The sequence below is a fragment of the Tetrao urogallus genome (assembly GCF_951394365.1).
Source record: "Tetrao urogallus genome assembly, chromosome: 1".
In the NCBI taxonomy this organism is placed as follows: Eukaryota; Metazoa; Chordata; class Aves; order Galliformes; family Phasianidae; genus Tetrao; species Tetrao urogallus.
This window is the reverse complement of record NC_136813.1, coordinates 108,109,659-108,134,312: the sequence shown is the minus strand read 5'-3', so window position 1 is coordinate 108,134,312 and position 24,654 is coordinate 108,109,659. Positions and strand designations below refer to the sequence as shown.

The 24,654-nt window shown below is 36.4% G+C and overlaps 1 protein-coding gene across 1 annotated transcript in view; it reads right to left on the bottom strand.

Moving 5' to 3' along the window:
* Window positions 1-16,270: 16,270 nt before the first annotated feature.
* The window catches only part of CBLB (Cbl proto-oncogene B), a gene marked incomplete at both ends in the record, with an annotated part of 121,953 nt that continues 113,569 nt past the window's right edge, over window positions 16,271-24,654 (bottom strand). Inside the window, 3 exons of the mRNA XM_079549727.1 lie at window positions 16,271-16,533; window positions 21,788-21,907; window positions 24,058-24,195. Of these exons, the coding sequence (XP_079405853.1) occupies window positions 16,271-16,533; window positions 21,788-21,907; window positions 24,058-24,195 (521 nt within the window). The remainder of the gene's footprint in view (window positions 16,534-21,787; window positions 21,908-24,057; window positions 24,196-24,654) is intronic.

Below are 24,654 nucleotides of genomic sequence, written 5' to 3'. Positions count from 1 at the left end.
GATAAGACAGTGAAGCACTACTGAGAAAGGAGATGCTGCTCCTCCAAGGACAGATAAAGAATGACAGGTTACCTGGAGAATACAGGCGATGAACTTCTTCAACATTGTCTTGTTTTACACAGCCACTTTCCAAAAATATTCCACACTGAAAGAGCACTAGATTTGTACGCGCAAAGAAGCATTAGATTAAAAAGAGAAAGGAGAGAGAAAAGTGGAACAGAGGAAAAAAAAAGAAAGTGCCTGGTGAATTCTACCTTGTGCTCCCAATTTCCACTAGCTGGAATCCAGGATGGATATGGAGACTCTTAACACAAGCACTGAGTCAGTGCTCCTGCTTGGAGACTGAAGGAGGAAGGGCTTCAAATCTTTCTGAAAAATGTGTGCTTCTTCAGAGCACAATTCCTCAGAAAGAGGGAGCAGTGATGAGAGTGAAATAAATGATAACAGTCCCTCCACCACACAGCGACAAATATAAGCTTCCAGTTCAAATTACTTGATTTGAATGAGTAAACAAACCCATCTGATGATAGATGGACGTCACCATGAACAGCTCGGGAAACAAAGTATTAGAAAATCATTCTAATTACTGTGAATCTTAGTAGATTCAAAGGGGTCATCTATCAGAATTAAAGCATTCCGTGATTAGAGAACCACATTAGGATGGGATACATTTTGCATTACAAGAAATCTTCCCAAAATTAAAAACAATATATAGGGAAAAATGTTATTCCTTTGAGCTTTTGTTGAAATCTAAGACTTGTAATTAATATGCATGCACAATGACTTGCAACTTGGTGGGTAATATCACCATCTTGTGCCTTTTTAAAACTTGGTAATTTTAATGCCATTTTTTTATTAATATGATTAATGCAAGCTATTTTGTGTAGATGGGAAGGAACAGAAGCAAATCAAAGTTAGCTGTCTGCCTCATTTAGATTCAGATTGGTAAGAATGTGTCCCGAGATATCAAATGGAAAGAAGAAGAAAAAAAAGACAACTCAAAGAAATTGAACCATTACTTACAGAGGAAGGTTAGAAGTTGTCATTCATATAAGGGAACCTGTTCAACCATACTTTGGGGCATAATCATACCCTCTGAAGAATGCCAAGATAATGGATAAGAATTTCAAAGGAATTTTAATAAAAGACAATACTGTGAAGGCTGTAAATGAGTTTTAGATTGACAAACACCCTCGAATAGTGAGCTGGAAAATTAGAGAGGCAGCTTAATCCACACTGACTTGATTTAGGCTCATCACACTCACAATATCTCCACTGAAACGTGGGACCACCATTTATGAAAAATGAACCTTTTTTCTATAATTTGAGACTCTATTACAAATGAGCATGTGTTGCTGCAGCTCAAACTCAGGGCAAAAGGAGACAGAAGTGCTTGTCAACTCTGAAAGTCAAGCCTATGTTATCTCAGGTTAAAACTTGGGACAAGTTAAATTTACTCAGCAGCACAGCTCCAAGCCTCTCCTCCCGTAGCTGTGTTCTCTCACAAGGCCCCACAGCCCCTCTCCTTTGTGTCACCACCACCATGGTGTGGGATGGCTTGTGCATGCAAGCGATCCTGCAGGAAGTTCCACCTGTCTTATGTTTGCTATACGTTTGAAGAACAGCTCCTAAGTTTTCCTGAAATAGAGGGTTGGTTGCATACATGCTTTATTTTAGGGTTTTATATATATACATATATGTATATGTAGTAAATTCTCTACACTCAGGAGGATGTGTCCTCATACACACACACACACACACACACAAAGGATGGACTGAAGGCGCCAGGAGCTGGATTTTTTGGAAAACCTTTGTGCCATGCTGTGTATACAAAATGCAGGTGTGTTCAACTCAGCACAAAGCTCCTTCAGAGAAGGACAGAAGCTCCTTGTATTGCAGGATGCAGACTTATGGTAAGACTTTTTTTGTCCAACAGTTTGGAAATTGAGGGGGGAAAATGCTATGCATGCATTCAGTCAATTCTGAATGCTGATAGAAGGGTCTTCACAAAGAGAAAGCCATAAGAGTAGAATGAAATAAATGCCGAAGTGAGAATCCACTTGAATGCAGTGAGCGCCCTGATTCTGTACTGGTACTGAGTCTAACTGAGCTAAATAGCCCAGGTCTGGAAAGTACAGCATATACTCAGGAATCAGTTTCTGGACAACTGCTTTTTTTGGTTGTTGTCTCTTCTTTTATTGACAGAAACAACAAGCAAGAAGACTCTTCTACCCTACTTTCCCCCTTCTTTACTTTCCCCCTTCCTCTGCCTCCTACTACTTCATTTTTTGTCCGATCTCCATACTTAAAAGCTTCCCTCCATCTAGTTTTCTTTTCTCCTGATAAAAAGCAAAGGGAAAAGAATCAGTCTTCCACCAAAAGCCTTTTTTTTTTTGGCATGTCATTACACTTCAAAGTGTCTCAATAGTCTATAAATCTATCCCACAGCTTTTTATATTTGCTATAACATTACCATTTATTACCTGTGCTGCTGCAATTCTCCCTCCTTTCCGTCTTTGATTTTGCTTTAATTGAACATTGCTTTCCAACAAGCTTTTAGTCTTGTGGTCACATATTTGGGCACTGATGTGACTCATCTTCCATAAGCATATCATTGACACAGGTAAGTAGACAAAAGAAGGAGTAATGTTCTTGTCCATGTTCTTGCTTGGTAGCGACAGAAGGAAAGATCCCAATTACTGAGGGTGTAGATAATGCAAACACTGTGTTGTCAGGAGTAACAGCACTCAGGGTGCATGCAGCACCTTCTGCATTAGACAGAAACCAAAGCAGCTGCAAAGTCAATCTTCCATCAAAGCACATTCAAAGCAAATTTCCATGGCAGGGCCATAACATCAACCCCCTGCAGCCTAACAATGCACGAGATTGTTTTTAAAAATGAATTAAAATAGTGCAGATGTCCCAAGAAAGAGGAAGCATACAATTAAACAGATTTTTCAAATAACAGTAAGCAGCTGGAATCCTCCCCTGTTGAGCAACAACCAAGTTGTTAAAAGGTGTATCACTTCAAAGCATTCAAATATACCGTATTCCTTAAAACTTAAGATTTGCCAAGAATTGATGAAAAAAAATATAGGAGAGAAACAAAACAAAGCACCTCTATTTACTTTTGACAGCCTAAAAAATTAGTCCCTTCTCTTCATCAGTTCTCTGCACTATTGCAGCCTTCAAGCTCTTACACTGAGCTGTTTTTCATACAAATGGTACAGCGGGCTCCTGTTAAAACTCAAACTACTTGTTGTTAATATGGTTGCTGTGGAGAAAATCACTAAGTCAAGCAGATGAGTTTCCATCATTTGTATTCTCTGACCACTTCAAGAAAACAGCAGGCATTTCAGCTTTTTTGGCTGTCGTGCTTTACTGCAAGCCTCAGAACATGCTAATGTCTGCATTCTCATTATAAATAACTCAATACAAATCCCTTTTAACAGCAAGGGACCAAGATCACCAGCTTAAACCTGCTCCCAGGGATGTGACAACATAGTTCCCATTACCCAGTTTTTTGGAACTCAGATTGACATCAGGAAAAATTTGGATAAGGATAGGGTCTGATGCATGGAATAATATGGGAATTCTTGCTCAGTTAGCAACTGCACTTTCCTCAATTTTGCAGCTTCTCTTCAAGTAATAGGGAAACGTGACATCTTTAAACTGACAGCAGTAGTCATACTGGTGGTGCCTCACTCAGCATCCTTTGTTTGGAGTCATCACAGAACAGAAGTTGCCTGATCCACTGTAGTCGTGCAGTCCACACTCCTAGCAGAAATTCTGCTGCTCACCTCTTACCACAAACCATAGCATGTCTTCTTCCTGAGACCCCCTAAGAGTCTGTTTAACCTAATCTGGGACATCCCACATGTTCACAACCTGAATTCAAGACATTTTGCCAATAGAACTATCATTCAGCATCAAGAACACTGAAGAGATGACAGCATTGTGGATGCATACGGACAAGTATGAATCCAGCTGGCAAATGCTAAAAAAAAAAAAAAGAAAAAAGATATGAAGCACTGACACATTTACAAGCTTAAACTACTCAGTACTGCATAGATATTTGACCACCCAGACAAGAACTGCACTTAGAGCAACACTACGCGGCTGGCAAGGCAGCTAAAGGGAGCCAGGTATTTCAGCTTCCTTTGCTGGCAGAAACAACTGAGGAACAGAAAAGACAAGACAACCACTTGCTGTGCAAGGAAGAAGGGGCAATAAAGAAGCAAAGCATCACTGAACTGAACTTTCCTAGACAATGAAAACTGCAGCTGAGGAGGAAGATCTGTGTGACATGCCAGGATCTTGAAGAAATTGGCACGAGATCCCATCAACTGTGGTGCTTCAAGCAAGGGAACACAAGATTTCAAAATGTATTGAAGAGAGTCCTAACAACACAGGAATAATTTCCTAAAGAGCAAAGAAAGGGGTGAGGGAAGCTTATAGAATAGATAAGGCAAACCATGAAAAAAACCACAAGGCATGAGAACTAAAAAATTGAGGGGGCAGCAGGACACAGATGTAAGAGTTTAATTCAGAAATGTGATGTGCTACTACTGAGCGAAGAGAAATTGAAGATACTAAGAAAGATCCTAAAAAGAAGAATTTTCCCACAGCCATTTTTCAAGTGCCTGCAAAATAAATCTAGTTGTATTCCACAGATATCTGCAAATGTAACTCAACATGTTGAAATTCCCACAATACCTTTTCAAAGTTGTTGATATGCAAAAAACAGTTCCCATAGAGCCATTAACTTGCTTATTCATACTTATTTTCTCAACTTTGGTCTTGTTTATTTGTGTTTCATCCTACAGTAGGATATTAATGTGTCTCCACATCAGAGATAAAATTATTGGTGAAGGACCTGGCCTTTTATTCTGTAGTCTCCATTTGCGCAGTACCTAGTTTGATGGGGATTTGTCTCACCACTGTAACAACAGCATTTGTCCTCAATCAGGAAAACAGAGGAATACCAGCAACTTATTTTTCATTTTTGTGTTTTCTGTAACCCCCCAAGATGACAAAAAAAAGCAAACTAAAAATACCACTTTGAAGTGTCAGCATCCCAATAGTTTCCTGCTCATGGAGCTCCAAGTTTTCTAGGAGGGAAAAAAAAAAAGTCCTGATTCTGAGGCAGTAGAATTTTCTCTGAGGCAAGGTAAGAGTGTAATAAGAGGTAAAATTTTGTTCTAATATAGTAGGAAAAAAGATAATCGAAACAAGTGCATAGAATAATTAGAGCATAAATTCCTTCTAATGGCTTTAGCCCAGATCATCACCTTCTAATTGCCTTTCATTTCAAGTCATGAGGTCTTTGGCACGCCTAACTGAATTCTACTGACTGACTGTTAAATCAATAGAAGCGAGGGACTGTTATGCCTTCACTGATGTGCTTTGACAGAAGCCTGAGAATCAGAAACTTAACAGTGAGAGCTGGAATCCTAAGTGCTTTAACAAAGTATATTTAAAAAAACTGAGCTCCCTTAACCACACTGCAGATTTGTTGGGATCTTCTTTTACATGAAACTTTCCACCCTTCTATGTACTATGTGGAAAAAAAAAAAATAAAATAAAAATGAGAACCTCTCAGAGAAAGAGAATCATTGAGGAAGAAAGGAGATGACCTGTGGACACCCACTTGATTAGAAGACCCACCCACTGGCTCACGTTTGCATTTCCATTACAGGGAGACAAATGTCTTCCTTTTCACCTGCCCTTTGAACTAATCTTGTGAACTCCTCTTAATCCACAATGGTTTGACTCTTCCTTTAAACTAAACTCATCAAATTTCATCAATCAAAATGATCCAAAACTACCAATGAGAAAGCTTGGACAAACCAAAGCTTTAATCCTCTCTTCCATCGTTCCAAGTCAGGCATAGCACCCTTTGATCACAGCTCTTTGTAGGAAGGTCACATTTCTAATTCTCTAGAGTGAACAAAAAGAGCTTTGATCTTCAGCAGGTCTTCTTTATTGTTAAGCACAAAGCCAACCCCCACTTCTATAAGTAAAAATAAATGAATTACTCTTACAATGTGTATTTAAATCTCAATCATCATGCAGTTACACTATAACTATGCTCCCAGAAAGAATTTCTCCATAAACTCAATCTTTCCCTATCAGGTTACAGCTTTGTAAAATTGATTCCTTCATTTGGATAAGGCCTAATTCATTGGCACACACATGGAAAGCAAACATGTCAAAATCATAAGGACTTTCCCCTTATTTCTTATTCTCTAGTCCAAAAAACCTGAATGTTATTTCCATTTCAAATTAGCTGACATGTGGACCAGAGATGAGGTAAGCATTTCTGAACTTATGGGCTGGTTTTCTTTTTTTCTTTTTCTTTTTCTCTCCTGGAACCTCCCTCTCTCTCTACATTTCACCCACTCGACATGTAAATGGAGCACTGCTCCATTTATTTGTAAGTTTTTCACATGAATGCAGAAGTGGAGTTCTCCTATGTACATTTGCAAACTAGCCTACTGGCCTGGTTCACAATTTCCTGCCGTCTCCATACACATTTGCATATTAAAACTGAAATATACATAAATTGTACTTCCTGAGTGATGAAACTCACACAAGCTTTACTTGTATCACAGCAAATATTAAGCAGCTACTGATTTTAGGGACACAGACAATTTTAAATGCTCCAAATGAGACATCATAAGATCTGCTGGAAGGAAGTTGCTTTTGAAACTGGAACACTGGATACCAATTAAGATATCTCAATTGCCCCCCAAATTGCTGCATTGTATTTGTGAAAAATAGCTTTCAGCATGCCTGCTGGCTGTATGAATTAATGCCAGTGAGGGGTATAAACCAGAAACACAGTATGACCGCTCTGTAGTTGGAAAATTATTTCTAACATTGCATTGACAAGCGAAACCCAGATTTAAATACTGAGAAAGAAATTTAACTTTCATTTCAAAGAACAGTCTATTGCAAGTTCTGCACAGAAGAAGAATGAATGTGCAACTGGAGTGCAGACTACTGGTACTCAATACAGTAGAAAGTATTATTCTTAACATAGGGGGAATTATGACTGGGCAAGGCTTAAATTCATATTCCTGTAATACAGTTTCAGTCCCAATTTAAATGCACTCTCTGTAACTTTTTTATTACAAGCCTTCCAAAGAATTAAGGGGAGATCCTCTGCTGTAGCAAGGTCTGAACATTTTGTAGATTTAATATGTTGTCCAAAGTAGGCTCTGATGCAAAACTGCTGAAAGACAAATTAGGTTTTCTTTACTTACTCATCCATTTGCAAGATTTGGTGAATGGCAGAAGGCCTTCTTCACTACCAAACTCAATTTTATGTATATTTTCTTTTCTTAGAAGATGTTAACTAAGTATTTTTTTGTTACAATATTGAGAAGAAATAAGAGACCCATTTTTTCTGTTGGAGACTTGCTGTTAATTTAAAACAGCCTTAAATAAGATTATTAAGCCAAACTATCTACCATTTGTGTTTTAGCTCATTATATTACTTACATTTCTTTTTTTACTTCTGGTGAAAGAAAGTTCATAGAATAAACCTTTTATTTTTTCTTAAGAGTATTTACTTAATCTGTCTTCAATTTCTTCCCTTGTATTACCTCTGTAATATCCTTTCTTCCCCAATTTCCTTCGATGAGTTTCTACTCTGTTGCCACTGTCTGTTGCAAGAGGTAGATAACACCTTGTTCAAACACGTAGCTGTTGAACAAGCATCCTAAAGTTGACATCACTTAAGCAACTATATAAACAGTGTAATTTCTCTTAGTTGCTGATTAACAAAGAAGAATAAAAAATAGCTGGAGATGTGGCTCTCTCAAAACCATTGCTCAATATACATATTGAAAAATAAGGGAGAGAGAAAAAAAACAGTATGAGCATCTCCCTTCCTTTAAGGGAATGTGCAGTAGCTTCCCAAAATGGAAAAATTGATAAAAGTCATTTCACATCAAGAACCATCTTCAAATAGAATAAAACAAACAAAAAGATGCTTCTCTTGAAATCCCTTTTATCCCACAAACATATGCTACAAACAAATCACCCAACCAGTCTCCCTCCACACATTTCATACAGCTATCTTGACAGACTTTAGTCTTGAAAGGGAGATGACCAAGCACTGCCAAGAGGCATGGTTATTACTGTAATGAAGAAAGCTCAAATACAATGATGATACAGTGCAAATAATACAAGGTCCCATAAGAGCAGACCATTAAAAAACAAATTTCAGTTCAACCAACCAAGTAAATCAATCCACATTGCTAAACTAGTATCTACAACAGAAACCTCTATGTATTAGCTGTTAGTCCACACTGCTGTACTTATTGCTTCCAAGATACTGCAGAAAAATAACCTTTGTTCTGTGCACCCATCATGGGGCTTGTGCCTTTTGTAAGGCAAATTATATTAACCTCTAACTAAGCATGGGAATGACATGGATTTCAGGATAGGCTGAATCTAACAGTTTCCATAGTGCATTATGCTCACAGTATCACACATGGATGCAGCAAGTTACATGACTGTAAGAAGTCAAAAGCATATCCACATCTTAAAGAATGAAGTCACAGACAAATTTAATTTTGTCTCAGTTCCTTACAAATCATGGGATGTGGTTAAAATGGAAACCAAGAGTCAGTCTGAAAGCTGATTGATGGCCTGCGGTGGTGTCCTGATTGGTTAGCATCTCGCATCATAGATATAATTAAGATTCTGTCTCTCCTAATAATCTCAGAGACCATTTAGTCAGCAACACCAAAACATCAAAGAAAAGGGTGTCAATGTCTGAAGACAAATCTGTTTAATTCAAAGCCAGCTTTGTTTATTGCTAAGTCTTGCTAGCACTAAACCTCAAAACAGAGAGCCTGGCGGGCCTACAAATCATCGTGCTAAACCACTAGAAAGACACGATGCCCTGAGTACTGACTGAACAGTTTGCCACACAGAATTTCAGAGTGGTATCAAAGACAACATAGTGTGGGGTGTAAGAGTAAGCACGCAGGTTAATAAGGGAGACAAGTAAGGTGCAGGTTGCTGAGAAATGATACATACAGGCACACACTGCCCTTTCCATATGATTACAACTGTGCCCCAAACATAGTGAGTCAGTGCCCTGTGTGCACACTCTACAGCTCAGAGATTGCCTCCTCCACTCACACTCTGACACACTGACTCATTTTAATAGGACATCTTTTTTTCTCCTTGATCCAAACTTCCACATGTCCTCTCACCTAATTCATTCCACATTTCCCCCCCATCTCTTCCACTCCTTCCGTGCCACTCTTCCTACTATCTCCCCAAATAAACCATGGTTCTAACACAACACCTTCAGCACATGCTTGCTCAGCTCCTATGTTCTTAACTCTGCTCACACTCTGCAGCTGTCTTCTATCTGTGGTATCTCTTCAATAGTCTTCCATAGTGAATAGTCTACTTTTGTATGAGATCTAATGTGAACATTCCAATTTGTTACATTTTGGAAACTCTAATATGTACCCCTCAGGCAGCAGCAGCAGCATGCAAAAACAGAAACCCTCTATCTGCAGTCATGTCACAAAGACTGTTTCACCTAAAATGCTACAAACATACAATCATCACAACCAACTTACAGGTAAGTTACCTGATGAATGAAGTATAAAGGTCTCCTGGGAGGGAACTGACAGAATCATCCAGATGTTGCGTTTTTGTCTTTTCTGTGGGAGAATTGTCAAGCTAGGTGATTATCATTTCATTCAATCATTTGACTTCCAAGTCTTTTATCCCAACCAGTGATGATAATTAGTTACCCAACTTCACTGGCATGTTTTACACTATTTATCCATTTTTTTCCCTTTCAACTTGCACCTCATTCAACTCTAGAAGTAACCAAATACAATTATTATAACCGTTATAAGCCATAAACCTCATGTGCTATAAAGTCTTAACTTTCATTTTGGGTCACAAGTCATCTCAAATGCAAGGACTGTTATTAGGAGAGGATGCCTTTATTGTTTTGTTTGTTTGTTTTCTTCACATTTCAGAAACATAGTAGGAATCTGCTGAAATAAGCAGTGTATTTCATCTCCTTCCCTGATAAACTTATAACCCAAATTCACCATGAAACACAAGAGCATATTTCCAGGCTGAGAAGGAAGCAGGAAAAAATTCTGCCGATGATAAAACACAGGCTTTCTCATAGAAATCTGAAATGATTTTGGATGACTGTGTTCAAAGGGGCCACTTCAGATATGACACAAAGAAATCTGTATAATGATTGAGACAGACAAGATTAGCAGAATGCTTACGAGAAGAAAATACAGCCGTATGAAAATTCACATACGGTCGCAAGCTGAGATGGGCAACTGCAAAGGATCATAAAGATGGATGCTGTGGTGTTCAATGTCATCATAAAGATAATTGTGGTGGGAGAAGAAGAAAATAAGTCTTAAAGGGAGCAGATGAGGAGGCAAACAAGTGATACTGTGTGTGTGTATATGAGAGAGAGAGAGAAAGGGATGATGGGAGGGAACCAAGGAGGAAGGGGCAGGGCTGAAGTTGGCCCAAGCTTCCCCAAATCAGCGGTACATATATATATATCTTTCAAAAAACAAGCTGGTGAAATTTAAGTGCTTCCACTTAAATCCTTACGAAGTTTTTGGCTGTTTTGCTCACATCAGAGAACATGCTGAGAAGTGTTACTTCACATTTCCCCCTGCTGCTAATATCCTGCATCCCATTTCAAAATGACATCTTTCATAACACTTCATGGGAAAGGACACAGGAACTGAACATTAGATTCATCTTCCCAGGCACTCTTCATGTGCACTAGATACTCTGGAGATTCAAAACAATTAGACCTTGTATGCCATCAGGACAGAGGTACTTGGACTGCTAGGACAGAATTATCTTCTATATAGTAACAGATAGCCTCTTTTCCATCTTGCAAGCTATTATGTCAGATTTTACAATAAAGCCAACATTTTTTTCACCAAATATTAATGCAGTTAGGCATATATTTTGTTACCAAAGTAACACATAGTGTTTTAAAATCAAAATTTATAATTTCGCTGACGAAGAGTTACAGTAACTGATAAGTTGAGGCAGATAGCTTGTCCAGAATTAAATGACTGGATTTATCAAAACCAATTTCTCAAAACATTAAAGCTGTTCCAACATGAGTTGGAAAGGACCTTGTTAAAGAACATCTGGTCCAACTCCTCCGCAGCAATGAACAGGGACACTGACAGCTAGATCAGGTTGCTCAGAGCTCAAAACATTCCAACCTTTAATGTCTCCAGGACCTCCACCACCTCTGGGCAACCTGTTCCAGTGCTTTGCTACCCTTTACTGTAAAAAAAAAACAAAGCAAACCAACTCTTTTTTTCTTATATCTGATCTAAATCTCCCCCATTTTAGACTGAAACAATTTCCCCTTGTCCTATCACAACAGGTCTCTCTGGAATCTTATCGAAGCTGAATAGCCCCAGTTCTCTCTGACTGTCATAAGGGAGGTATTCAATCTCTTGAATAATTTTTGTGGACCTCTTCTGGACCTGCTGCAACAGATCCATATCAAGAAGATGGGACCAGGTTCTTTTCAAAGGTACCCAGCAGCAGAACAAGGGGCAGTGGACGTAAAATGGAACACAAAGTTCCATACAGACATGAAGACTACCCAAAGAGGTTGTGGAGTTTCCTTCCCTGGACACTTTCCTGTTTACTCTAGGGAACCTGCTTTAGCATGGGCAGCAGACTTGATCTCCAGAAATCCCTTCCAACTCCTATGACACTGTGACTAGCAGGGCACCCAGCTGCTAAAAAGTGACACAATGAAGAGACAGGCAACCTTCGCATCAGAAGAAGAGATACGAAAAAAATAGGCAGCTTTGGAACTAAGGATGAGAATATCAAACAGTTACCTTCCCTACTCAGTAATACATCTAGTGATCCATATAATGGACAAGAATTTAACGCAGATAGAAGAAAGTAGCATGAAAATCTCGTAATTGGAGGTCTAATCTTACCTTCAGGAGCTGGCTTTAAATAGTAATAGCTGTATTATCATGTATAGCAGAATGGGGGTAGGTATTCTAAACTTTCTCAGAAGGATGGAATACACTAACAAAAAAAAAAATGTTTTACAATCCTGATTAAGAATGTAATAGTTCAGAATGCACAGGATGTTAATGCAGTATCAGTGTAACTCTGTTGTCATTTTCATCACAAAAAAAATCCTGTACAATTAGACTACATATTAATCATTTTGATGATCATTAAGCAGAAGTGTTATATTTTATACGGTCTAATAGTGAGTGGACAAGGGAGAATGTCTTTAGACTAAAAGAGGGGAAATTGGGGTTAAATGTTAGGAAGAAATTCTTTACTCAGAGGACAGCAAGGCTGTAGCACAGATGTCTAGAGAGCTGTGGGTGCCCCATTCCTAGAGGTGCTCAAGGGCAGGGCTGGATTTGGTACTGGGCAGTCTGATTTTGTGCCACAGCAGAGGCATTGATCTTTAAGGTCCCTTCCAACTTAAGCCATTCTCTATGATTCCCTGGTTACCTTTCTGCTTTAGAACTATTGCATACACATTCTGAAGTTGTAGTCAATTTTTACAACTGAAATTTATAAGTGAAGGGGAGGATGCAAAGCAAATGACTAAATGCAGTGATATAACTTATTTTAGAGTGATGCCTCCCTTTTATGGCTTACAAGCCAATGGCTTGTAAGATACCCACACAGAGTAGTCTGTGTTTCTAAGCCAGCATATGAAAAGCATTAACACTCAAAAATAGAAAGACACAGTCTTGAAAAATCACAGAGCAACCCAATATTCTGTTAACATTAATTTTATAAAATACCTTACAAGAACAGATAAAGAACTTGAGCTTACATAGTAACCAAAATTAAAAAAGAATGTCGAATAAAATATAAATTAATTGAACACATCACTAAGTTTGCCACGTTAGACAAGTTTATAAAAGGCATTTTCAGATAAAATAGTTATTTGGAAGAAAAACCTTCAAAATGGAAACTAACAAAGTCCTTTTTCAAGAAATCATTCCTATATACACTAAATTCCAGGTCAGCAGGCAGTAACTGAATCTGCTTAGAATACACTATTCATATCTGCTTCAAAATTTGTCAAGCTTTAAGACACAAATTTAAATGCTTTCAGGTCAGAGTGATCAGTGCAAAGTAAAACTTCAAGCTGAAAACATGACAAAACAGAAGAAATGATCCTGGTACAAAACTTCCTAAATTCACATGATCATGAAAAAAAATCCATGCCAGATGTACTCTTCAGATACTGAGCATTAATTCAGCTAATTTGCTTGAAATGCAGTAATTTCACAAAGAGGGGATAAAAGGTGAGGCCTTACAGACATCAGAATGGTGGTCTAAATAAAGCCTTCAGTGACATTTATTTGGAAGAGGTATTCCTGTAGCCTTAACCATTATAGCACACATTTCTAAATTTAACCAACTTTCATTCAAGCAGTCTCACTAGCCAGGTTTGCTTAAAGCTATAAATGTGCATTAACACTGCCAGACTCGAACCCTTAAGTCTTTAAAAAGGTAAAAACGTTCACATAATTACACTGTAGTCAGATTAATTAAGCCTATTAATTTCTGCAGAGTAAACATCAACACTTTAGCAAAACAATTTCACTGTTTGACTTGATTGCCAACCAAAACAGGTTTGAAACAGTCTTCACATTCAACAACTTGGAAGCATTAATGGCATGCTCTTTCAAGGATTAAAGGAACTCTTTTTAAGTCATCATTAAGAATACTGCTCATCAAGCTTTTTTAACATGTAGCAAAAAAAAAAAAAAAAAAAAAGAAAAAGAAAAAGAAAAAAGTCATTGCTGGTCACAACCAGAAAGAAAAAAATTTAAAAACCTGAATTTATCAGGCAGTAATTCCAGCCTCTAGTTGAAAGAAAAGGGTGTCATTTGTACTAAGATGCTGCACAAAAATGAGAAGAATAGAGAGCTCTGCTTTACAATCTATAGACTCTTCTCTCATCCTTTTAAAACTTTCTTTTGTTCATTGCCATCACTGCCAAACTGGCAGTTATGCTGGAGCCACACAAGTAATTTCAGTTAAAAAAAAAAAAAAAAAAAAAAAAGTACTGCTTTGTTTTTCTTTTTTTAATGACATGAATCATGTTGAACTTATAGTTATCAAAAATGCTGAAGTAACGCTGTAAACGAAACAAATGAACAACAGAGCTCAAGACAGCATAAAACATTCCTCCAAAACAGAGAGAGAATTACTTGAATGAAAAGCACAGAAGATAACTTCAACTAAAACTTTCCATAAGCTGCAGGCAATCAATGAACATCGAAATGAAGTTGTAAATGCACCTTTCGTGTAACATAAATTTAAACATTATTTACTTAATGCAGAAAAGACTCTTTAACTCGTTCCTGCACTCTGATTCCCCTAATCATCTTTTATCACAGAAACAAAGCAGATTAATGATAGATATATTTGCTTTGTGATGCTGCAAAATAATTTATTTAGCAAGTTTTAAGAATAAGATCTGTGATGAAACAACGGACTTTGAGGTATCACAGACATTTCCTTTGGGTGTTCCCAGTTATTTTGGATCCTGCAATACAGACATTTTCCGTATTTGAAATTTTTTAAAAGCAATGTATTGGCTGCTGAGATCTGATCCCATAAGTGGTGCAACTTCTATCACTTACTATGAGTGAAGGAAAAAAGTGACAGCTGAAAGGAAACAATAAACATATGACTCAAATGCAGCTCAGTACAAAGTGAAAATTGTCATATACTGGTCACATCCCAAAATGTGGAAAATACTCTAGCTACCATACAGTTTTATCTTTTCAACAGTAATAAAGGAAGAGCAGGCTACCAATTCTCCTACAAAAACAGGAAAGCAGCAGTTTTCTACTGGAAATATTTAGACCCTAAACTTTGAAAGCACTAGGAACATAACTGTCACTTTCTCTCTCTTTTCTAATGTTAGAAAGATATTTAATTTAGCTTGCATCAACCTGGGCTTAAAAATAACACAAAGCCTGTAGTATCACTAGCCATTGAAAGCAAAAAAACCAATTCCAGCTAAGTAGCTGGAAAGTGAATGAATGAATTTGGGCATTAGAAACACACTTTAGAGTAATAAAGTGTATGGAGGAGATTGTTAAAGAACTTTCCAAAACATACTGCTACAGTGGCATTAAGAATCAACAGTGCACCAAGAATTTAAAGTTTCCAAGTTAATACAAACTAAATCCAAGCCGCAATGAACCACAGGATAATCACTCCAAAATTAATTTTGCAGAAGCTTGCTCTGAAATTTACCTGAATGCCATTAAAGTGATTCAAAATGATGATTCCTTCTAGTCTGGCATGTCTCAGAATACATAGGTCATAGACAACAGGTGTAATTAGTGTGTAATCAAAATGCAGTACTGTCATGTGTGTTTGGGCTTTTTTGAATGTTTGTAATCAAATAATTTTTTAAAGAGCTTGTACATGTCAGAACTCAGTATCACTGTAACAAGTGCTGGTTTTTTTTTTTTTTTCCAGTTGGTTGGGATTTTTTGTTGACTGTAGAAGCAGCGGATAAAAGACCTTGAGGATTATAGGTCATGGAATTAATGTTAAACAGAAAGCTGTCCAACATTGTTGTCAAAAATACCTTTAAAAAGGCAGTTCATAGACATAACATATTTTACATTCAGATATTTCCTCTCTCAAAAGCAAAGGAATCTCATATGAAAAAATAATCAGTAGTGAAGGCCACATACTTTTGCATTTGCTGAGCTGAAATGCAAAAACAATTAAAGCATCTTGTAAGAGAAAAAAAAAAGCAAACACGAAATTTCTGGAAAGTGATGATTTAGTTGTTGGGGTGGTCAGCATGGAAACTGTGGGGAATGCTACAGCAGGACTGACCAAAAGTACAAGGGGACATGAACAGGAACATAGTACAGACATCAACTAGAAAACTGTAACTTATCAACTTGTAAACAAGAAAAAGCATTTCACAGATTAAAAGTTCTAGGGAAGTAAACTTCTTTAAATTATTTTGTCAGTTCAACCCTGATTTAAAAAAGTATGGCTAGCAAAAATACATAAGCCTCAGCATATTTATAAGTCTTGATCAGAGCAGCCATGAGCACGGCTGGAAACAGACAGCCTCCTGCTAAAGATGAAAGAAAAAATATTCTCTTCTCTTCTTCCTCTCATTCCCCAGTCCAGACATGTATATGTAGAATTCACATGCTCCAAGAAAATCTTCACACTGCTATAGATTGAGACGTGGTGAGACTGGTGGAGGAAAACAGACAAATTCTCTTAAAATACTACGAGCCACGTCAACATTATTCTGGGCAATTTCAAGTGCCCTCTTGACTTCTTCAAAGGAATAGCCTTCTCCCATTAGTTTTGCAATTTTTGCATCCACATTTTCCGTGGAACTGTCAGAACTGAATGCTTTCCTGTGGTGTATTTCTGGTGCAGTCCTCCGAGGAAGTGGTTTAGGGGGCCTGGCTGGTGCTTGTGAACCATCTGTTTCAAATAAACGAGACAGAAATCATTACAAAGTGGATTAAAAATTGTATTATGGGTAGGTCAAGCTTCATGAAGCACTTTGTAAAAGGGAAATTCTAAACAAATGTGAAGAGACACTTTAATTCACTGATATATCTCATTTTAAAATTTGGACAGAAGCTAGAATCCTCAGGAACATCTATAATGGAACTTGATCTTTAAGATCTTTTCCAACCTAAGCAATTCTATGATTCTATGAATTCACAAAGTACTATTTCAATAATATGGTAAGAATGCGCAAGTTGCAATCTAAATTACTCAAAGCTAGAAGAAAAAGAAAGCATAACAAAACAGTAAAGATAGTGAAAATAGCCAGTAATAACTGTAATGGCTATCCACTCTCAACCTACAATTCAAGTACTTTTTCTTAGTCTGTTTAAATATAAAAAACAAATTGATCACTATTTTATTCAGGTTGCTAAGTTGCACTGAGAGGAATCCAGCCAAACACATGTGAAGGAGAAAAATCCTTCACTTATGAGTATATCTTGCAGGTCCTTTTCAGGCAATTGCAGGTCATTTCATGCATACCAGTTCGCAAAAATACAAATAACTAGATTTCCAAAAGGAAAAAAAAAAAGTTCAATTAATCTCAGTGGTGAGAACTGAACATGGTTCTTCCTCAGTCCTCATTTGAAAATCTCTCTTTTTTTTTTTTTTTTGCTCTTCTTTAGAAAGGTTACCTTCACAGTTAATACTGGTGCTAAGAATCACGATGTACTGATGAAAAGAGCTAATATTCAAACTTCCTAATCTTCTGAGAGTCAGAGCTTCGTGCTCAAGTAAACTTGGTGCTTTACTGAAACCTCTTTATCCTCACTGATACCACAATAAGAAGCTTAAACACAAGCAGGCAAAGTGCAGAGAAGACTTTCAAGAGCTAAGTATTTAAAATAAAAAAGAAGTCTTTAATCCTTCAAAAAAGGTTTTGAAATGTTCCATCAACAGTGACTTTGATAGACAAATTAGAGGAATTTCTGACTGTGACACTTCCTGTTTACTCAGACTGACAGTAATGGCATTTTGCAGCATTAAGTGCTACAGAGGCTTTTTTTTTTTCCTTTTTACTGATGAAAGAATTTGGTATTTCTAGTATTACTGTTACAATACGCTACTTATCATAACACTTGATAGAGAGATCTGTAATTCAACAGGGTGCATCAAGCATTTCAGATGGATAAAAATAGTTGTTTATTGCACATCTATCCAAAGTGTATTTTTCTCTCAATTCAGTTTCCAAGTATTCTGAAGAGAGCGTTCCCAGAAATTTAACTAAACTTCTTAATTCAAAGAAGATAAGCAAACAGTATTGTTAGCAAGGTGATGTTACTTATGTAAGAAATGGATGGGAGTAGTTTGATTAGAATTAAAATAAAAAAGTTGATGTTAATTTTGTTCCAGTTGCATTGCCCGTTTTCTGTTCATGCAGTTATGACAACCTACAGGCAAGTATGGACTACTTATAATTGTTATGAAGTTTTATCTCTGAATCATCTTTGAAGATGTGAAGCATTAGGCAAACACTGATCATTCTAATAAATATGCCACCAGACAGATCCAAACCTGCTAGGTAGGAGATCAATGAAACATACTGGATTGAGAAGTTGATTACAATTCAGGAAATGTAGTTAATAACTAAACCTAAACCAAATCAGGAACAAGTTTAAATACCCAATTTCATCTATTTTAGAAAAAGCAAGTGTAACAGAAGAATATTCTTCATGTTTAAAATCACAATATATCATGTTAAAATCAATTTCCTTCACAGATACATAAAACTGTTCCGATATGCAAAACATTTTGTCATGAACTTGTTTATTTAGGATGCAAACATTTACTTCTGAGCTCCTTACATATAAGTCAGATCGTTCTCTGTGTGCACGCACACACTAAATGAGGTAATTTTTGCTCTAACCAGCCTATTACAAGTTTTGAAACTGAAGTTATTTCTCATATAAAGCCTTCACTTCGCCGATACTTTCTAAGAAACTTTTTTTAAGTGATTGCACCATTTTGAAAGGTCATTTTTAATTCTGCCAGCAAATTTGCAACGTATGCATTTTATTCAGACTCTAATGACATCCCTCTATAGCACAGATACTTCAGCTCTTCTCACTCTAACTAAATTTCCATTATGAGAAACATTTCTTTCAATATCTTCACCTCCATATAAAATTTGAGCTGAAGCTGGATATCACATTGAATCCTGAGCTTACAGATACTAAGCCTAAGCTGCACATCCACCTGGACACTGAGATAGAGGTATTTGAGCAGGACTTCCCTTTCCAACCTTCCATCCTTTGATGTTTCAGCCATCATGGATGACTAACTAAAAATTCAAACACATTTCCTAATTGTATAATTCAATTAATGGTTTCCACAGCAAGAAGTCTCCCCCTGCCACATTTCTGTAATTCAGAGCTAAGTTTAACCCTTATGAAACTGACTGGTATAAAGGCTGAGACAGACTAATTTATTCAATGTCTAAAAACCATGGAAAAAGTTGCAAGGTGTGAAGGCTCTGTGATACAGTGGGAGGAGAATATTTGTAATGATGCCAGCTGTCTCTGCTCCTCTCTGCTGTGAAATGACCCTTGCTGCTTCTCTGGTATGTTCCATGGTCTTTCACCAACAGACAGAGAAGCACCAAGGAAACAGGCAAACAGATAAGTTGATGGGTGCCAACGGCTTGCTGCACAAGGCCAAGGCCCTCTGTGCACCTATGGCATGGTATGCACAGGAACAAAGTACATCAAGGACATATCTATGCTAAGGAATGGGCAGAACAAGAAGAAAGTGAGAAAGGATTAACTGCATATATTGTTTCATCAAGCTGTTAGCTGCAATCTTCACATTTTGCATTAGTATAACTGATGATTTTCCTTGGGTTTCCTGGAAATTCACTCTGAAACTGTGTGTGACGCACCTCCAAATCACCTCCCCCGATTCCTAAATTTGAATATCTAATTGTAATGGTATTTAAATTTGTATGCAAATGCTTCAATAAGGCCAGATGAGTGAACAGGCATATGCTGTATTCAACTAGCCATTATATTCTTAACTAGCCATTTGAATCAATTTCTTACAGAATAGCTGAAGTCATACCATACTAGGGACCTAATTTTCTTCTACCTTTCTCACACATAATTGGCTGTGCTTAGGTAAAATATCAATCAAGAAGAAAAGCAATCTCATTTGCTTTGCTTTTATTGTAATAATTTTAAAATGATGTATTTAAGATGTTTGAAAAATTATGCCTTTGGGACAATTAGGTGCACAGCCAAGAACTATTTCTTGTGTTCCATGCTAAATCTAAATACATGGCTCAATTAGAATGAAATTGTCCCTACATGTTAACGAGTCATTTAAGTATCAGGACAGCAAACTTACAGTCAAAATGAAGCACATAAGTCAAAGGATTCCCAATGCTACAGTAGGGTGCCAGTGGCTAAATTATAAGATTTTAGAATATTATTATATATTTTTATATATATAAATTTATTTATATATATAAAAAATATATATATAAATATATATTTTATATATATAAATTTATATTTTTATATAAATTATTATAAATTATTAGATTTTAGAATGAACTACATTTCCTTTCCAGCATACAAAAGGGCTGAAATGAAGAACTTTCTAAGTGAACTGATTAGAATTAATATAAAAACTAAAGTTTTAAGCAGTTACAATCACTGCACTATATTTTTTTAATATCATAGTGTAAGATGAATAAGTACATCTTGAAGTTCATCAGTTCTACTCTGTGGAACTACTGTCACTGTAAAAACAACCTTCCAATTAAGAGTATGACATGATCTATCACATAGCTTTCACTTAATTGAAATTAAATTGAATATCTTGTTGTATGTCATACTGATTTAGAGTGATATTTATAGCAAAGGTCAATACATTTAGATGTTTCAGATGGCTATGGGAAAAATATAGAGACAGAACAGTATATATTGAGCGACATCAAAAAGCAGCAAGAACTTAACTAGCAAGATCTTGCATAAGTTAGGAAAATTAAAGATTGTTCCACAAAAGAAGCACATATATAAACATTTTTAAAAGGTAGTCATAATTTGTGTTATAATTATAAACCCCTCAATAAATCAGGGTAATGTAGTAAGGCCTCCTCACAGGGTCATGTATGAAACGTGCATTATCAAGTGTTTTCCTAACAAATGGAAAAAATGAGTAACAGTGTAACATTAACAGTATCCTCCCGAAAATGCTACTGTTTTATTAAATGCATCACACACATTCTCAGATTTGCTGTTCACTGAAGATTCTATAGCACTTTATGTGCTTAATCTCTCCAGTACTTTAGTTAGGAAATAGATATTCTTTCTTATTCCCCAGAAGAGTAGAACTACACATTTGTAAGGAAGAGATATATAATTATTAAAAATTGTAATAGTTCAGATAATCACTTTTTTTTTTTTTTTTTTAAATTTGTGGTACCTCCTTACACCACAAAATGATGCAGGTAGGACAATCCTCCCCCTTCTCCATACACACAGCTAAAAATAAAGTTTGTCTACAAATTGGTGAAAGTACTTAGGAATACAAGCAATACGGTTATTATTTTAATACATATAAATTAATTGAAATATATATTTTGTTTATGCAGTATTCGCATACTCTGAAAAAATTAAGTGTAATATTAATCGCAGAAGAAGTGACTCCACCGTACCTATTTTGTAGCAAGATTGAATTTGAACTGGTTTTGGTTCTTGCAGATTCAATAAAAAGTATTTTAAAATTTTCTTAGAACCTCAGATAGGCACACTAGCAGAAAAGATCAGAAGATAGTAATACTGCAGAAAGTGAAACTACTTGTTTTGACAAAGCAATGAAACAAAGCTGGAAGAGGCTTATGGTTTCTGAATCTGATTTTCTATGTACTCAAAGAGAACAGAAATGTCGTTGGTTCTCATTTTCTCAAAAAATAAGGAACACCACAAATCATATTAGAATTCTGCTTGGCATAAACTGGTGCCATAATATCTACATAACATCAAAGAAACAGGTAGCCATTTTTACTTATGTATTGCAGAACTTTAATCTCTATGACCAGTTGATGATTGTGTGCTTTTAGAAAGCAATATTTCCACTACCAATTGTCTTATTTGACGTTATGGATTAAAGTTATCTGTTTCATGAGGCTGTAACCTTCCACAGGAGCAGTTTTCTACCTTACCTGAAGAGGGAGGAAGCTGATCATAGTCTTGAGAATTCCTATTTGTTTTTACATTTTCTCCAGTTACTCTACGAACAGGTGGCAAGGGAACATGACCAGTTATTGGATCAAAATGAGGATCTGTAATAATAAAGCAATAAAGTGTCTTAGAATAATTAGAACTATTGTTTGGCAAAGAGGAAGGGCTAATACACACAACCTAGTCTTAAAAGAGTCTCTTTAAAAAAGGAAAAAAAATAAACATTAATGTGAACAGAGGTGTTCCACAAAGTACGTACACCCAAATCAAATGCTTGCATAGAAGACACATACCTGTGTCTTGAGAACAACAGAAGAGAAAAAATGGTCTACCTTGCACTATTGGTTTTCTATTGACATTCATGATTCACCTTCCAATTACTCAGCCCTGGCACTCAGAAGCCTTTGGCTGGTAAAATATAGAAGTTGCAAGACCTGAAACAGCAAAATTAGAAGTATCCCTGCTAGCTAGTTTGGTTAGAGCTCAGTTAGCACTTCAATGCTTTGCAGCCCAGCAATATTGCAGGTCAGATTTTTTACTTGCACAGTCCCAGTTACTTGGTGAACATTACAGGGACTGCTAAAAGCTGTAAGGAGTTCTGTGTCCTAATTAGAGGAACAGAATTTTAAAAAGTCAGAGGAAGGTATAGGCCTGGTATACTATGCCCCTCCTTTAAAATACTCATTTTTTTAAACACTGTGATATACTCTTGTGATACACACTGCATACGCTCAGTGCTGTGAAGGCTGCTGAACAAGCTTTTAACATCATCCTGGACCTAACTTCTGTTCTTCACTCAAAATATATGCAATCTTTTGCTACTGTTGATGGTGAGATTATTATTTTACTCTCACGGACTCAGAAGAATAGCTAAGATATCACTCTGAAGACCTGAATGGAAATCAATCTTCAGAAACGCATCAAATCATTTTCAGTAGTTTATTTGGCACAACACAAAGTATGAAGTATGTCAGCAAGTCTTTAGAAATACCACAAGAATAAAAAAGAATTAAAAAGACCGATTCACAAATGCATGTATGCTCAAGTAGACATGCATACTTACAACACTTGTGAGAAGTGCTGTTACAAGATCGTATTTGCTATGTAAATATGAAGTACGAATGGCCATAATTACACTCTCCAGATTTTTAATTAGAAGATTATTATTGTTTTTTTAACACTATCAGTGATACTTGTATTTATTAGGAAATAGTATTTAAACATCCTGCATATATCTGGGAACTGCAGACAGATCAACAGAGCTTGTATGCATCTGGGATTGAGGGAGAACTTTCCTTTTCCCCTCAGTATTCATATTAGAACTGAATGGTACAAAGTGTATTTCTGCCTGAGATTACACAATTGAAGCACTCATTCAGAAGTGCTAAAGATTACATTATTTTTATTTTGAAGTGTTGAAGGTAATTTAGTTCCTGCTTCTATATTAGTGATCAACCTTTACATCCTGCAGTGTGCTTAATCTTTTTACCTGGATGCATGCAGAAGCTGAGTTCCACATTATTAAACATATACAATTTTGGTAAATCATTCAGCGCTCAGAGCTCAACTGATGGCAAGAAATATATACTCATATACAGTGAAAACATTATCAACTCATAGTTACGAATTTTAAATGTAACTTTCATTACTTTTATAATCAAAATACTGGACTAAAAATGTGATAGTGATTTGTGGGAAAAGCTAGGTGAAAATTTGACTACTTATAAAAAAAATTGTAAAACCACAGGGTCCTGTAGTTATGTTTTACTGCAAAATTTTACAGCAACACTTCTGGCAAAATGGCATTATTTTCTCATGTCTTCTAGTTTTTCCCCATTTAGCATCTTGGAAAAAAAAAAACATATATGAATTATTAATGAACTATAAAAAACAACGGAATTGACAAAAGGATACACACTAATGCCCCAGATCACAACAGAAAACTTGGTACTTTGGAAGTAACAATTCCTATGAGAAAAGTACAGTTTAACAAAATGTCTTGTCTTGTATAAAAATAACTGACTTTATCTTATTACTTTGTTATAATGAAAAGTTGACTAGTCTTATCCCGTGTTTTTTCAACTCCACCATTCAAAAACAGTTAAAAAAAACAAAGGAAAGCTATTTCTTACATATCTGTATAGAGTTGAAAACAAAAAAGAGTTCTGAAGACTAATAAGAACTTTACTGTGTAATAGTTTCACTTCTGGAATAAATGAAATAAAATATATATTCTTTTTTATATTCCTACCAGGATGAGGGAAAAGTTCATGTCCTGAGGGAGGTCGACTTCCTGAGCCAGATGGTTTTGTGTGCTCAGTGATGCTGTGCCTAGCAGGTGGTGGTGGTGGTGGTAGTGAAGGAGGTGAGCTATCAAACGCATCCTCACCTGCATTTAGGAAAGACTTATTAGATGAACAAAACTTCATAAAGTATCCTAGAATGGTTTAAAATTGATTTTTCTCGGGCTGCCATGGCCCTTGCTCCTGGGGTCTGTCTAACAGTTCAATGACTGCATCAATGAAATTGTTAGCTTGACTCTTACTATGCACAGCCCTCTTCTAAAACATGCTCTGAATGACCATTCGCATTGCTCAGTTTCTTTTCTGGGATAGAGAGGGGGAGGAATGTCTTTTAAACAGCTCAACTACGAAGACTGTATTGTAATGAAAGTCTCATTTATTATCAGTATAGAATAACAATAATGCTTCAGTGGCTAAGAAAATATATTTATATTCAAATACCAATGCTGACTATATCCGATCTGCTACATTCACACCATATGCTATCTTTACCTGCTGTACTAAAGCTCTGACCTAAGATACAAAGTGAATTTAGTATACTTGGC